Source organism: Cajanus cajan, chromosome 6 (assembly GCF_000230855.2).
Source record: "Cajanus cajan strain Asha chromosome 6, NIPB_CcT2T_4, whole genome shotgun sequence".
Lineage (NCBI taxonomy): Eukaryota > Viridiplantae > Streptophyta > Magnoliopsida > Fabales > Fabaceae > Cajanus > Cajanus cajan.
The window spans coordinates 43983108-43999073 of record NC_138522.1 but is presented as its reverse complement, the minus strand read 5'-3'; the positions used below and the strand labels follow the sequence as shown (position 1 = coordinate 43999073).

Sequence of the window (15966 nt, the reverse complement as noted above, 5' to 3'; positions counted from 1 at the left end):
CAATGGAGATAAACCGAATGTAGAACACCTCTAGAAGATGTAGAACCTGCGGATTAGGATTCCTAATCCATAGAAGGAAGCATCCAAGCTCAAGCCTCAAGGGATTGCACACTTCAAAGAGAAGGAAAATAGGTTTTCCTAGGGTATTTTGAAGGCACTCTCTAAGACTTTCTCTCTTGGAATTTCGGTGACTTTGAGGGAGAAACTTGGCTCAATGGCTCTCAAATTTCTGAATATTCAAAGTGAATACAAAATGGTGAAGGAAACACTTTAGTAAGCACGGTTTTGCACACTTTGGGCGCCTAAATCAAAAGGTGACATGTGGCGCCCAAAATTTGAATTCAAATTTGAAATTTGAATTCAAATTTTGGCTCCCATGTGCTACTCCGAAAATTCAGGTACCTAAGGTGCATCTAAGTGTAATTTGGAGTGTCATTTAGGGTTAATTTGAGGTCACATGTTCAGCCACCAAAGGTGCAAAACATGTGACTCAAATGTAACTTAAATGGCTTCCAAATTAAACCTAATTTAACCTAATTAGCCTACTTTAGTATTCCTTGTATTTTCCTAATCTAATGACCTAAATACAATGGTCAAACAAATACAATGGAAAGGAAAAATTACAAGAATGAAAATGAGCCAATATTGGGTACCAAAAGCCCAAAGGCCCATGAAGCCCAAAACTAGGCCCAACAAGCCTAAAACCTAAAATGCTACTCTATGTGGTCCAAAATACAAGACCAAAATATATGATACCTATACTAACATGATGTATACAAAACATATGAAAATAGCTATGACAAAATATGGCCCATGAAAAGTTCAACTTGGGCCTTCCTAGGCCCATTGGGCCCGATGGGCCCTGACTAGCCCAAACCTTCATGTCTAGCCAACTCCTCTTGGTTCTTTGAGTATGTCACCTCTTGCACTCCAAAGCATGATTCCATCATCCCCTCCCTCTTGAAAATACTAGGAGAAGTGAAGGATGTTCTTCTCCTTGAATTTGCCTAGGCTTGGATCTCTTCAAAGGAGACTTGAATCCGCAGCTATGAACACTTGAAGAAGGATGATTCTCGGTTGGAATAGGCTTAAGCCTTGGATGGAAGCATCCAAGCTTAAGGAGCAAAGGATTCCTCACTTCAAAGAGAAGGAAAAGATGAACTCTCCTATGGCTTTTGATGTGAGAAATTTCGGTGACTCTCAAGAGAAAATTGGGCTGAATAAGCTCTCCAATTTTATTAATCTCAAAAGTGAATACAAAGAGTGGAAGAATCACTTAAGTAGGGTTCCAAGTGTGCAACTTTGGGCGCCTAACTCCAAGGCTACATGTGGCGCCCAAAATTTGAATTCAAACTTGAAATTTGAATTCAAATTTTGGCTCCCATGTGCTAGTCCGAAAATTTAGGTGCCTAGATGCATTTAGGTTTGATTTGAGAGTTATTTAGGGTTAATTTGAGTGGCACATGTTCAGCCACCCATGGTGCTAAACATGTGACTCAAATGTAACTTAAATGACTTCCAAATTAAACCTAGTTTAACCTATTTTACCTATTTAAGTAATTCTTGTATATTCCTAATCTAATGACCTAAATACAATGGTCAAACAAATACAATGGAAAGGAAAAATTACAAGAATGAAAATGAGCCCAATATTGGGTACCAAAAGCCCAAAGGCCCATGAAGCCCAAAACTAGGCCCAACAAGCCTAAAACCTAAAATGCTACTCTATGTGGTCCAAAATACAAGACCAAAATATATGATACCTATACTAACATGATGTATACAAAACATATGAAAATAGCTATAACAAAATATGGCCCATGAAAAGTTCAACTTGAGCCTTCCCAGGCCCATCAGGCCCATTGGGCCCTGACTGGCCCAAACCTTCATGTCTAGCCAACTCCTCTTGGCTCCTTCAATATGTCACCTCTTGCCTTCCTTGGCATGATTCCATCATCCCCTCCCTCTTGAAAAGGATTTGCCCTCAAATCACGAGGATGCATGGAATAAGAAACATCACCTACATACACAACAAACCATGTATAAGAGGTGACATGTTTATGACGAGAAAATGGATTATGGATCCTAAGAGGAGTCCTTATATCTAGCCTAAGAAAAAATAAACTATCAAAATTAGACTCCCTAAAAGTAGAAATAGGCTCCTCTCCTAAGCATAACCTAGAAGTAAAACCTAAGAATGTAATAACACTATGACTAAGACAATGAAAAGAATGATTTTTAAACACTACAATATCTTGCCTAAAATACCCTAAATGGTAGCCTAGGCTTTTCCTAAAATATAAAGAAAAGAATACTAGAAAACGTCCTAAAAAATTTTGAATCATATTGTTTGGTAGATAAAATGTCTTGGAAAATCTTGAAAACTCATATAAACTATTTTTGTTTTGTAGGGAAGGGTGCAAATTAAGTTCAAATAAAGATGAACTTCCCATAAGATCAAAAATAGAATATGAAATATGACAAGATGTATCTATCAAACAATATATTCCAAAATTTGGGTGCTTTATTAGAACAACTATGGTAGAAGGATTCCTAAAGAGAGGAAGGCTATCTTCCTTGGGCACCTCCAAGGAAGTAGCACAAGAAGTGGAACTAAATGTAGTCCACTCCTTCTTCACTACATCTTGAAGTTGAGATTCATTTTTCTTTAGAATGATTTGTTCTTGAATCTCTACTTCATGACTAGTGGTAAGATTAGGGTAAGAGTTAAGATCTTTATTTATGAAGAGAGTATTTTGTAAATGATTTTTAGTGGTAGAACAACTCTCTTCACTCACAAGTCCTTTAGAGGAATTATTTTCCTCCTTACTCTTCCCTAAGAGCAATGCCTTTTTTCTATCTTTTTCTCTTGTTTTTCTCAATTTTTCTTTTGCTAAAAGTTTTTCTCTCTTTTGTTTAATAATGTGAATTTCTTCCTCTAAAATTGCAATTTGTGCTTTTTTTTCAAGTTTTTCTTTTTCTTTTTTTAAAGCTTCTTGCTTTGTCCAAGGTGTTAGTGATTTAAGCCTTTGAGTAGAATGTGAAAAACCTTTTGGAGAGCTTAATTCACTACCACTTGAGAAATATTTTCTCATGATTAAACAAAAGAATTTTTTTTTTTTTTTGTATATGGTATGCAAAAAGTTATAAAATGTTTTTGGTATTTTCTAGGAATGAAAATAGCACTTGGAAGTCTAAGTGTACAAGTTGCACTATCAAGGGAGGTGAGCTACAAAGAGCCACTTAATAACCAAGCCTTTTCAAGTGGAAATCACTAAACTCCTTTGTGATACTTCCAATTCCCCAAAACTTTTCACAAAAATTTTGAATGCTTTTTCACAATTTGTTTGTTTTTGAGAGTAAACTAAACGTGAGCAAGTAAATCTACACAAGTATAGACGTTTCAAGGCAGCAAAATAAAGCAATTAAAAGACAAAGAACTTAAAGGAAACAATGTAAGCAACTAGTCGGATATCCTAAGTGGAAGCTTGAAACATATGAAATTTCCAAGCCACTTCCACTAGCACTACACGTGAGGATGCTAACAAGGAGTTAGATATACCTGACCAGCTTCTTAATACTCCCTCCAAGCTTTACAAATTGATTTTAAAATACAAGAGAGATTGCAAAATTTAAACTAGCCTAGAAAGCAATAAATGGCGGTTTTGGTGACCAATTTAGTGACGGATTGTTGTGCAAATTTTCCAACACTTAATCAAGTGTTTAATCCGCCACTAATCCTTCAATATGATGCTACTGGACCTGCAAAAGAAACACAACAAAGAGGTTAATGGTGGCTGCCTCACAAGGTGAAAGGAATGGTCACTCAAGTGAAGGAAGTTTAGGAGAAGTTTTGGTCACTAAATTAGGTCAAATTTTTAGGTCTTAGTGTCCAAACTTTTCCTACTCTTTGTTGAGCAATGCTTGATCCTTGAGCAAGGATTTGAGGCCACTTCCAGCACAGGGAAATTATTGAAAGAAAACTAGACAAGCAATAAAGCACAATTTGGAAAGCTTATACCAAAAGTTAAGAGTAATATGTATATATGACAAGACTCAAAGAGGTTCAACAAGTAAAACTGGAAAATAAGACTCCAAATAAAGCTAGCACTCAGTTAGGAATGTTCCTAGATAGGTACTAGAGTAGATGAACAAAACAAAAAAAATTTGAAAGCAATTGGATAAGTATAGCACAAGTAGTAGTCAAAACAATAACAAGGAATCAAGTGATTTTTCACCAATGTACACCTCTCGGCTTTTTCACTTTAAAATGCTTTCTCTAATTTTTTTTTTTAATTCTTTCTTTTTCTATATTCAAGTTAAGAGTCCAGAGAGTATATTTGCCTTTTGTTTCAAATTTTTATAAGATTCCAAGCTATAGAAACCGTGACTACAAGTTAGACAAAAATTCAAGTGAAAACAAGGAAACTAGTGCACTAGTTTTTAGGTTTTGTCTTGGATTCTTTTGTACACTTTTCTTCTTTGAATCTTTGTACTTTTCTTTTGATTTAGGCTCTGTTTTTGTCTCTGTTTTCAGCCTATTTACTTTTTAAAATTTGAATCCAAAAGATAGTGCACTAGAAGTAAGATTAAGCACTTGAAATTTTGAGTCACAAAATTTTTTATAAGATTTTTCAATGGAAATGTGATTTGAAAACTTAAGACACAATGGAAACCTAACTCTAAAGAAACTTACTAGAACTAATAGCAAGTTATGAACACAATAAGGTAAAAGAAAAAGCACATATAGGAGGCAAGAACAATAAGCAATCCGAGAGCAACAAATTGATGAACTAGACACAAAGAAAATTTAGGTCAACATGCTATTCAAGGAATTTTAAGACATATAAAGACTACACAAACATACTAAGACAAAACATGGATTAAAAACCAAAATCTAAATGCAATGTATGCAGTCCAATCATGGACACATATTAGGAATGGAGAGACTCAAAATTAAAATCAAAAATAAGCACAAGCTAATAGGTCCTAAACAAGTTGATTGAGGAAGAAAATTCAAGAACAATCAACCAATGGATCTATGGAACAAAATATGATATAAAGCATGTAGATTCGAAAAGAAACTCAAACAAGACACTTAGAACACAAAGAACACAAAAATAATCGGACCAAAAACTCAAGAACTTATCTCCTTGAAGACCTTGCTCTTGATACCAAAAATGATGGAAATGGTAAGGAGGAGTGATGAATGTTCTTCTCCTTTGCTCTCCTTATGCACGAATCAACTTCAATGGAGATAAACCGAATGTAGAACACCTCTAGAAGATGTAGAACCTGCGGATTAGGATTCCTAATCCATAGAAGGAAGCATCCAAGCTCAAGCCTCAAGGGATTGCACACTTCAAATAGAAGGAAAATAGGTTTTCCTAGGGTATTTTGAAGGCACTCTCTAAGATTTTCTCTCTTGGAATTTCAGTGACTTTGAGGGAGAAACTTGGCTCAATGGCTCTCAAATTTCTGAATATTCAAAGTGAATACAAAATGGTGAAGGAAACACTTTAGTAAGCACAGTTTTGCACACTTTGGGCGCCTAAATCAAAAGGTGACATGTGGCGCCCAAAATTTGAATTCAAATTTGAAATTTGAATTCAAATTTTGGCTCCCATGTGCTACTCCGAAAATTCAGGTACCTAAGGTGCATCTAAGTGTAATTTGGAGTGTCATTTAGGGTTAATTTGAGGTCACATGTTCAGCCACCAAAGGTGCAAAACATGTGACTCAAATGTAACTTAAATGGCTTCCAAATTAAACCTAATTTAACCTAATTAGCCTACTTTAGTATTCCTTGTATTTTCCTAATCTAATGACCTAAATACAATGGTCAAACAAATACAATGGAAAGGAAAAATTACAAGAATGAAAATGAGCCAATATTGGGTACCAAAAGCCCAAAGGCCCATGAAGCCCAAAACTAGGCCCAACAAGCCTAAAACCTAAAATGCTACTCTATGTGGTCCAAAATACAAGACCAAAATATATGATACCTATACTAACATGATGTATACAAAACATATGAAAATAGCTATGACAAAATATGGCCCATGAAAAGTTCAACTTGGGCCTTCCTAGGCCCATTGGGCCCGATGGGCCCTGACTAGCCCAAACCTTCATGTCTAGCCAACTCCTCTTGGTTCTTTGAGTATGTCACCTCTTGCACTCCAAAGCATGATTCCATCAAATTATGACAAATGGCATTATATGTTGATTTTCCTAAGTTTCATATACAAATTAAGCTAAAATGTGAATCTATCAAGAGCAAAATTATCATCACGTCAAGCATAGCTTCAAGGCGTCGGACGTGATATAGGTTAGAGGCTCTTTGCCTTGCTAAAGTCAGGTATGGGATTGGTAATATCAAGTGTGAGCTAGTGGAGAACTCTTTGACTTGGTCACATCAGGTTAGTGACACTAGACCTTAGTTAAGTTGCGTCAAGCATGATCAAGATAAAAGCTCTCTACCTAGACAATATTGTGTGTTAGTGTTGTGACGTCGAATGAGTCAGGTGGAGACTCTTTGCGTAAAATGGGATCAGGCGTAGGTTTTGATATGTTAAGCATGATTGACACATGAGCTCTTTGCTTCAATCACGCTGGGCATGGGTAGTTTGATGTGGGGCATGAGCGAGTTAGAGGCTCTCTACCTCAATGTCATCGAATATGAGAAAAATGGCGTTGGATGTAAGATGCCTAAAGAAAAACTTGTTATATTAAGTGTTGAACATGTGTTTGTAGATTGGATTACTCACATGATATAAGTGGTTGTATGATTCTAATGTTTTATAAATTGATCAAGTATGATGTAGATTGATGTTGATATTGTTGAAAGTTTTAAGTAGTTGAATGACGGGATGTGGTTAAAGTTGCGTGTTGTGTAGTGTTGAGTAACTATGTTGAGAATGCTTGAGGCATAATGTTGAATTGTGTTGATTGACTTAGGATTAAAGGGAAGATTGTGTTAAAAGTTGAATATCTCATTGTGAGGATATGATGTTGTAATACTCTACAAGCCTAGTTGTTGAAAATTTTTCTTGAGAAGTTAACTCTTGAAGTAGATTATTGAGTCTCCTCTATGACCTTAATTGACATAGTATGGGGGTCAAGTCAAGACATGTTGTTTATAAGTGACTAAATGTTGATCTGTATGAGGGTCGAGTCAAGCCATATACATGTATAAATCAACCAATATAAATTCGTATAGGAGCAATGTTGAGTCATATGTGTATAAAGTGATCAAACTAAGATACAAGGTTGGAAGCCAAAATGCATAAGTAACTAAAGTGGTGTAGTATTTGGTGGGTAGTCAATGGACTAAACATGTAGGAGACTTAGTTATGTATGCTATGGTCTCACACCCAAGTTGATCTACCTTTATTAAAATACTATATTTTCCTAGTTTAAGTGGCGAAATTTGAGTAATCATGTAGTGTTTTGGATTTTTATCCAAATTAATTGTTGATTTAGTTACCCCAAAAAAATAATGTTATTAGTTGATTCGATAGGGTCAAGTCACTTAAACTGCTCATTATATTGTAAGAAATTTATTAGTTGAATGTGTGACGATGCACATAGTTGGTGTGTTGTACATTTGATGTGTCGATTGTGTTGTAGTGTTCATATGCTTTGTTATTATGTGGTTGAGTTGCAAAGTTTATTTGTGTAGTTAAGTTGTTGCCTTAAAAAGATTGTTGAATGTTAACTTCAGAAAATGTTGTGTCGATTAGTTGAATGTCTTGTTGAATTGTACTATGCATTGTTGAAGTTGAAAACCATGATGTGTTGTGTTGTATGATCTATATATGTATGTATAAAATTTGTGGTATGATCTCATTGAAAAAATGTTTTATATTTTTTGATATATGTTTTTGTACATATATTATTACCGTATATTTAAGAATTGTTTATACGATAATTCAAATTAGTTAAATTTATATATTTTTTTTTGTTACTAGTTGAATCGTAAAATTCAAAAAACTTGTGAGATCATGATAAATTTGGGTGTAAGGAATTAAATTTGATACAATTTTGTTTTTGGATACATGGGGATAAGAAAAAGAAGGATAAATAGAACAAAATAAGAACTTAATGTCTAATAAAGCTGACTCTCATGACGTCCATAAGTCAAGATAACCCCTTTCAGATATCGGGAACATGATATTAAATGAGACCCAAGACTTAGGTCCAAATTTGGATACATTTGGAGAAGTTTGAGTTATATTTTTGGATTATTTTAATATGGTTTTTTATTTTTACAGCATGTTACACATTTTTTTAAAAGTTCAATAGATACATATGATCAATACACATCAACTAATCTTAAAATAAATTTTAATTTATATTATAAATAATTATCATAAAATTAATAATTTAATTTAGTGATGGCATAAAAAGAATACTTTACATTCTGAGCTCCAGACTAGAAGAATGAATCCTCAAAAATTCAGATGTTGAAAAATTGATTACTTGTAATAAAATAATGGATGTGTGTGTGGAGTGATGTAGGACATGCGAAGGATAAGCAGGCAAGCACGCAGGTCTTCATGTTAGAGGTTAGACTGTTAGAGTTGGCGGATTCAGAGGAAATGAGCGAAAGTACGGAAAGTTAGAATAATAAAAAAATGAATTTGTTTAAGCTTCCAACGCAACTCTTCTCACCGCCACAATATATTTACTCCATGCTCATTCCTCATCACCCTATTTTATTAAATTCCACTTCTGTCCCTACCCCCATTTCAGACCATCCTTCTCCTTCTTTTCCTCGTTTCTCTTTACGCTCAGGTACTCCTCCTATCTCCTTCCCATTCTCTTTTCTCCCCGCGCTACGCTAAATTTTCATTTTCCAACCATTTCAAAACTCCTTTTGCAATTCTAAATTCACGTCAAAATCTCTCAATCTACAACTACTACTGTTAATCGAGGTCTCCGTTTCTATCTTCGCGCTTTCAATTTTCTTCAAATCCACTTTTATTCTCCTTTTTATTTTTATTAACAATAATAGTAAATCAGATTCTGTACTCGTCGATTACGGCATGTTCGTGGAGGCTTGGAGTGTAATATTCGTTGTGCAGTATTCTCTTTGTTGATAATGTGCAACATTATTCCGTGTTTAACCTAAATGACGGAATCCGTTTAGCCTTAGCTTTGAATACCTATAAGTTATAAGCAATATTGTTGTTAAGGATCGGTTGCCTTGCAATTTTTCTGTTTAAGCTGATAAACTAATATGCATTTGTTTTCGTTGTTAGTTTATTTTTTTCTTCTTGATTTTCCGAAGCACCAAAAAATAGTACTGGTTTAATGCTAACTGATAATTGGTAACTTCATCATATACGTTTTATTGTTGAACAGTTTTATTTAATGTCACTGCAGATATGGATACTGCTGTTGCAGGTCAAAGTCTTTACCCCTTGCACCGTTGTAAAACTCTTCACCTGGTTTGTGGCAACCTTATCCTTCAACCAGATTTTGTTTTTCTCCTTATGGCACGACTAGTACATTTGTTTTTCCTTGCATGTGGAAATGAAATCCCAAGCTTAACTCGATGGCAATCTGTTATACTGAGTACTGACTAGTGTTACCTATTTGTGACGGAAGTTAAAAGATGAAATCCTAGAATATAAGATGATTAGAAAGTGCTTCAAATTTAGTTGGAATGTGTTTTTAGATGAATGTAGGGGTTGCTTGCTTGTGTGTTGTGTTCTGGTTTTCAGAAGACCATTTGTTCATGTTCAACTGTATTATGGTCGTACTCTTGTCTAATCTTGTGTACAGGTTAGACATGCTCAAGGAGTTCACAATGTAGAAGGTGAGAAGAACTTTGAAGCATACAAGTCTTATGATCTTTATGATGCACACCTGACCCCTCTTGGTTGGAAACAGGTAAAATTGCTAATCAAAATGATCTCTGTCATTCGGGACAGATATTGTGTTACGTGGAACGTTGAAGTGTTTACAATTACAAAAAAGAAAGAAGTTACAAGGTCTTTACAATTACAAAGAAGAAAAAAGTTACTTTTTGTAGAGATTGGTATTGGTGTTATGCTTAGGCATTGTCATAATTTGTTTCTAACTAGTTCTTTCCTTCGTTGTTCCTAGGCAATATTCTGTTCTTTACATGTCATGATGGAATATTTGTGGCTCTATGACAGGTTGATAATCTGAGAGAACATGTTAAGGCAAGCAGTCTTTCTCGAACAATTGAACTAGTTATTGTTTCTCCCTTGTTAAGGTATAACTTCATTGTAATTTATAATTCTCCCCAATACTAGTCTCATTTTTGTCAAAGATCTGTTACTCCTTTTACTGCTTCTCATTAAGATTGTTTCTGACCATGGCCTTAAAGATTTGTTGAAACATGCCAGATAGGTTGATAGATAACAGATTATACTAAAAATTAGCCAACATCTGTTTATTATAAGATACTAAGATAAGATAACAGATTATACTTGGATAACCATATATAAAATAACATAAGTTGGATAATATTTTTTTGAAACAACAGTGTTTTACTGATTATTCAACGATGATGCAATTGTGAAGTTTCTACCAAACTATATTTAATGACTCTTAATGAAAATCCTATGGAGCACAAATATATTTAGAGAATGTCCCATGTTGATGTGATTTAATTTTAGGATCGTCTTGAAAATAGTTAAATGTTTTTCCACTATTCCACTCATTATCTAATGGTTTAGGAAGCCTACAAACACTAAAATATGACCTAAAAAACATCATAAGTCAGATGAACTTATTTAAATACAAAATTATATTTAAAATTAAGAAAATGGGATTAATTTACTATTCAGCTCAAAAACCAAGTAATTCACCCAAATAAAGTCCAACTCACAGCTACAGCTTTAGTATTAGATGTTGGGCTCATTGTGCTCTCCAAATAATTGTTTTTAACTCTTCTTGAACTTGTTCTAATCAATGGGGCTTCCATCCACTGCGAAAGATATTTGAAATTTTTGGCCCTTGATAGATTCTTATCACATGTTGACACTATTTGAATCATATAGTTACAAACAATAATTTGGAGAGCACAATGAGCCCAACAATTAATACTAAGGTTGTAGCTGTCAGTTGGACTTTATTTGGGTGAATTACTTGGTTTTTGAGCTGAATAATAAATTAAGCCCATTTTCTTAATTTTAAATATAATTTCGTATTTAAATAAGTTCATATGACTTTTGATATTTTTTAGGTCATATTTTAGTGTTTTTAGGCTTCCTAAACTGTGTTCATTAATCTATGTGTGTGTGTCCAACTCCAACATCTAAGTATTTTAATTCCTTTCAAGTTTCAAATTCAAGGGCACTATGTTTCTTAATTGATCTTGATTTGGAGTTTGCCCTTTAAGTATCAATAGAAATTATTTAATTTTAGTTTAGTTGGTATTTGCACAGAAGAAATGTTTTGCATATTATTAAACAAACAAGATTCTTTCTCTAGTTTTTCAGGCGTAGTGATTATCATATCATACGCTCAAATTGCTAATTATTGCATTGCAGGACCATGCAAACAGCAGTTGGAGTCTTTGGTGGTGAAGCACATACTGATGAGATTAGTGTACCTCCCCTGATGAATGACAATGTGGGAGATAGTGATCGCCGTGCAATTTCTAGTCTGAATGTCCCACCATTTATAGCAGTAGAGCTTTGCCGAGAACATTTGGTATGTAATGATGATGAAGCAGTATATCTTTTAAGTTTGGGTGATTGAATCAATTAACTTCGTCAGCCATTCCTTGGCTTTCTTTCTAACATTCTGTTAGTTCGGGTACAGCATCAGTAATCATGAAATATACCTGATGAATTACTGAAATTACATGTTGGCCATCTACCTTCCCAGTTTAGAGCTTGCTTCCCTTATTTAGGAAACTGATGTCAGGCATGTCACTTAGATATTCAAATAAGCAGCAAAAAGCACAGATCCACTGATCTGTCTATTCCTTATATTATGAATGGAAAATAAGTAGGATTACAAGGAAAAAGCTGAAGAGTCTAGAGACCTAAGCCATCACATCAAGCTAGAGTGAAATCAGGAAATACATTAAAAAAAAAACTTAATAAACAGAAGAAGCTTTCTACATAAGCTATTCTAACAATGTCGACCATGTGTTTGTTTGTTGAATCAAATCCAAACAATATCAGCTTCTTGAGAAACTGTGATTTGGTTCCATTTATTTATGTTGTGTGTTCAAATTTGCTTGCTCTTTTTTATCTTTAACCAAGTTACCCAAGTCTTGTTAAATAGAGTGAAGTTTATTGGCTCATTGAAGGATGAGGACATGAGATGTGTGTTGGCCTGTTGTCTCCTTTGTATTGATTTAGATTATTACTGTATGTATTTTCAATTTTCTTTTCATTGAACAATTGAAGGAGGTTGCTGGTTTTCAGCATTTAAATGGTGTGTGGTCTTGTAGCTACTAGCTAATAATTAGAATAGATTAGGTTATGATGAGCAGCAAAAAGTTTTAAAATTGAGCATATAGATTAGGTGGTCTTGTGGCATTTAATTTCTTCAAGTTTTTTTGGTAATTCAGGGTGTACATCCCTGTGACAAGAGAAGAAGTATCACTGAGTACCGACAAATGTTTCCAGCAATTGATTTCTCATTGGTAAGTGATCTATTTTGATGCATTTGTTGCTAGCATATGACTGATGTTTGACTAGATGGGATTCATGCATGTTGTAAATTGTGTTTAGATAGAAAATGATGAGGACATTTTGTGGGAACCTGACATTAGAGAGAAGAATGAAGAAGTTGCTGCCCGGGGACTGAAGTTTTTGGAATGGTGAGTGTGATTAAATAATTTGTTTCATATCAATGAGTATTCATATTCAACAAGAAGAATCTTTTGAAGTAGGGACAGCCAAAGGGGCTTGACTGTACTGAATTTAAATGTTCATATTACTAGAGTTGAGGTTTAAGCTGATTTTTTTTAATTGGTTGGATTATGTCAACATTTTGGCCATTTGGCACTTTACTACGATAATGGAAAGACATTCAGATGATGCACATGGTCGCCCAATTTGAGTTTTCTTTAGTTGCATGGCATATGAAGCATATATATGTATTAGTTCATTATATGATTATGTATTGGCGGCTTCAGATTTTAAGAAGATTATGTATTGAGATTTACATCATAAGGAAGATAAGGGTATATCCCTATAACCAAAAATCTGATATTTTCTTTTCACTTTTCCTTAATTGTCCAGGTTGTGGACACGTAAAGAAAATGAGATAGCTGTTGTTACCCACAGCGGTTTTCTGTTTCATACCCTAAGTACTTTTGGTAATGATTGTCATCCAACTGTGAAGAGTGAAATCTGCACGCAGTAAGTATTACTCCGTTATTGCCATGTCTTCTTTATGAGCAACACATTTAAGTTTCGAGATATATGGCAGAAATAAAAAATAATAATGCATTTTTTGGGTCAATTGTCTCATGAGCACCAAAGGACCAATTGGAATCCTTTAAGTAAAAATAGGAATGATAAGAGTTTTAATTTTGATGCAGCCGTTTTTAAAAAGTTTAACATAATGAGTTGCACAATGTATGAGATGTCAAATTCATTAAATGATGGCAACTCATTATAGGTTGGTAGTCTAAAAATTTTATACATTGGCACTTCATTAAAGTTAAGTTCAATATAAAAAGGAAAAAGATCGTGACTTGTTCTATTAATATTCAGGTAATCATAATTGCATTTTTATATTTTGTTATGTTTATTTTTAAACTCTACCAATACTGATTAGAATACCATGATAAATATATATATATATATATATATATATATATATATATATATATATATTTTGTATTTTAATATGTTTATGATGACTTAGATTCTATTTGGATAAATTTATTCCAAAACATTTCTAGGAGAAGAAAATAATTAAAAGAAGTTTTACCATAAATTGAAATTGATTTATACATAAATTAAAAATATATTTTGGAGAAATTAATATAATATGAGAAAGTTTCTACACATTAACTTATGATAATTTTAATATTTGTAGAAGTTTATTTCAATTTCTCTTATTATCTTTTGTTAGATCTGGAAAAATTTGTCCAAACAAACTCTTCATTTTTGAAACATGAATTCTCTCTTGGGATTTAAAATTTTATTTTATGTTAACTTTGATTAATTAATTAATTTATATATATATATATTATAATTATGTTGTATACTATATTTTTCTTTTGTAATTTATTGTATTTCGTATAAAATCTATGCTTCCTAGCTATCAACTTAATATAGATTGACTAATTTCCACGAATGCGCCTTTTTTCCTTGCAATTATTTGTTAGTTTGAATTCTCTGAATCATGGTGTGTATTTGGTAATAGTCTTCATTCTCTTATAAAAAAATGAAAAAGAAAATAAATATTGAAAGAAAAGAGGATTTTCACTTGAGGAATATTCTTATTCAACTTAAAGGTTTTAACCTTTAGGGTTTATTTTGTGTTCCCCAACTTGAAGAGGATATACGAACTCTTTAGCAAGCCTTGTATCAAACTTTGATCGTACTAATTATTGAATGTTGTGTTTCTTTGTTTACACAGCTTTGCTAATTGTGAGCTACGCTCAATGGTTATCGTTGATAGAGGGTGAGCCTTTTATTTGCAGCATATGTTGCAGCTAAGCTTGGCAGAAAATTCACGTTTGAATTGTATTTTTTGTTTTTGCAGTATGATTGGTTCAGCTGAGTCCTCTACCAACTATCCTGGCAAAATTCCATTTGGCCTTGACCTTCCTAGTGATGTTGCTGACCAGAAACTTCCAGAAAATGGACAATGATATTGATTGGGTGGGACTCTTAGCTTTTATGATTTCCTTTATAGGTTTCTCGATGCTAAAATCACAAGTTGGTACCAATTTTAGCATTCATTAATTTTCATATGTGAACAATACATTGCGTTCTTCTTCCTACTCCTCCCATGTGTCTAATAGCAGCTAAAGAAACAGCCAAGTTTTATCCATGGTAAAACCTGATTGGAGTTTGAAGATCGTTCATTACTAAATACGTTGTACATTTTTCGCTTGTTCCGTTCTCATCGTGCCAAAATAACCAATATTCTCCTAAATATATGTTTAGAAATATTTGAAAATTTAAGTGATCTGATATCCTTAATTATTGATTAAAATAAAATTTTATGATTATGAATCATTTAAATTTACCTATACATGTATCTAAATTTTTACAATAATATTATAATTATAATGTATAAAGTTATTACTTCACCAAGTCGACTTCTGTAGTTTATTGAGTTATTTATATGTCTAACATAAAGTAACTATTTTTAAAATAAAATAGATATTTGTATATAAATAATAATTTAATTCTTGATTTGTGTCTTAAGTTATTAAATAAATTAAAATATTATAAATTATTTCAGATTTAACTACATATCTTATATTAATTCGTACATCTTAAGTTATTATTATTACAATATTCAAATATTTTAACACCTTTAATTATCTTTTTTGCTTGTTTTAACTTTAACTTAATATTTGTAAATTATTAGTTTCTAAATATACATAACTTTATATAATATAATAATATTTGATGCCATTATTATAGTATTTTTATATCCAACTCTTTATCACCTTTTGATGTAATATATATATATATATATATATATATATATATATATATATATATATAATATGAGCAATCCAATTTATAATCAATGTTAAATTTGCTTAGATCTTATAAATGATTATTAAAAACTAAAATTCCCAGTAACATTTCATTATTTCAAGTCTAATCATATATAGATGTATAAGTGAATGCAAGTATACTTTAAAATAACGGTTCTGTCGTATCAGATGTATTTATATCGAACACCAAGTGGATGCTTCCAATAGTTTTAATTGTATTTTATTATTTATAATTTTATACATTTGCTTTTTAAAAAAAATTAGAATGCTTCCAAGGT

At 32.8% G+C, this 15966-nt stretch overlaps 1 protein-coding gene across 4 annotated transcripts; it reads left to right on the top strand.

Moving 5' to 3' along the window:
- The first annotated feature begins 8483 nt into the window (after positions 1–8483).
- Positions 8484–15048, top strand: LOC109815730 (phosphoglycerate mutase-like protein 1). Of its 4 annotated transcripts, none has more exons than XM_083077150.1 (10): positions 8484–8610; positions 9388–9452; positions 9790–9897; positions 10167–10246; positions 11529–11691; positions 12563–12637; positions 12726–12814; positions 13239–13358; positions 14590–14634; positions 14716–15048. In XM_083077150.1, the coding sequence occupies exons 1-10, from the start codon at positions 8499–8501 to the stop codon at positions 14822–14824; spliced, it is 966 nt and encodes a 321-aa protein (XP_082933276.1). In that variant the 5' UTR covers positions 8484–8498; the 3' UTR covers positions 14825–15048. The 4 variants fall into 4 exon arrangements, with proteins under 4 accessions (XP_082933276.1, XP_029130679.1, XP_020236115.1 ...); XM_029274846.2 differs by having other exon boundaries at positions 8546–8567; XM_020380526.3 differs by lacking the exon at positions 8484–8610 and adding an exon at positions 8617–8796.
- Positions 15049–15966: the final 918 nt, after the last annotated feature.

What these genes read in the sequence shown, in the direction of transcription:
- LOC109815730 (XM_020380526.3), top strand. Translation starts at nt 8,637, where the DNA reads ATGAATTTGTTTAAGCTTCCAACGCAACTCTTCTCACCGCCACAATAT. An exon ending in GTTGTAAAACTCTTCACCTG is followed by an intron (nt 9,453 to 9,789) that starts GTTTGTGGCAAC and finishes TCTTGTGTACAG; the next exon opens with GTTAGACATGCTCAAGGAGT. An exon ending in AGCTTTGCCGAGAACATTTG is followed by an intron (nt 11,692 to 12,562) that starts GTATGTAATGAT and finishes TTGGTAATTCAG; the next exon opens with GGTGTACATCCCTGTGACAA.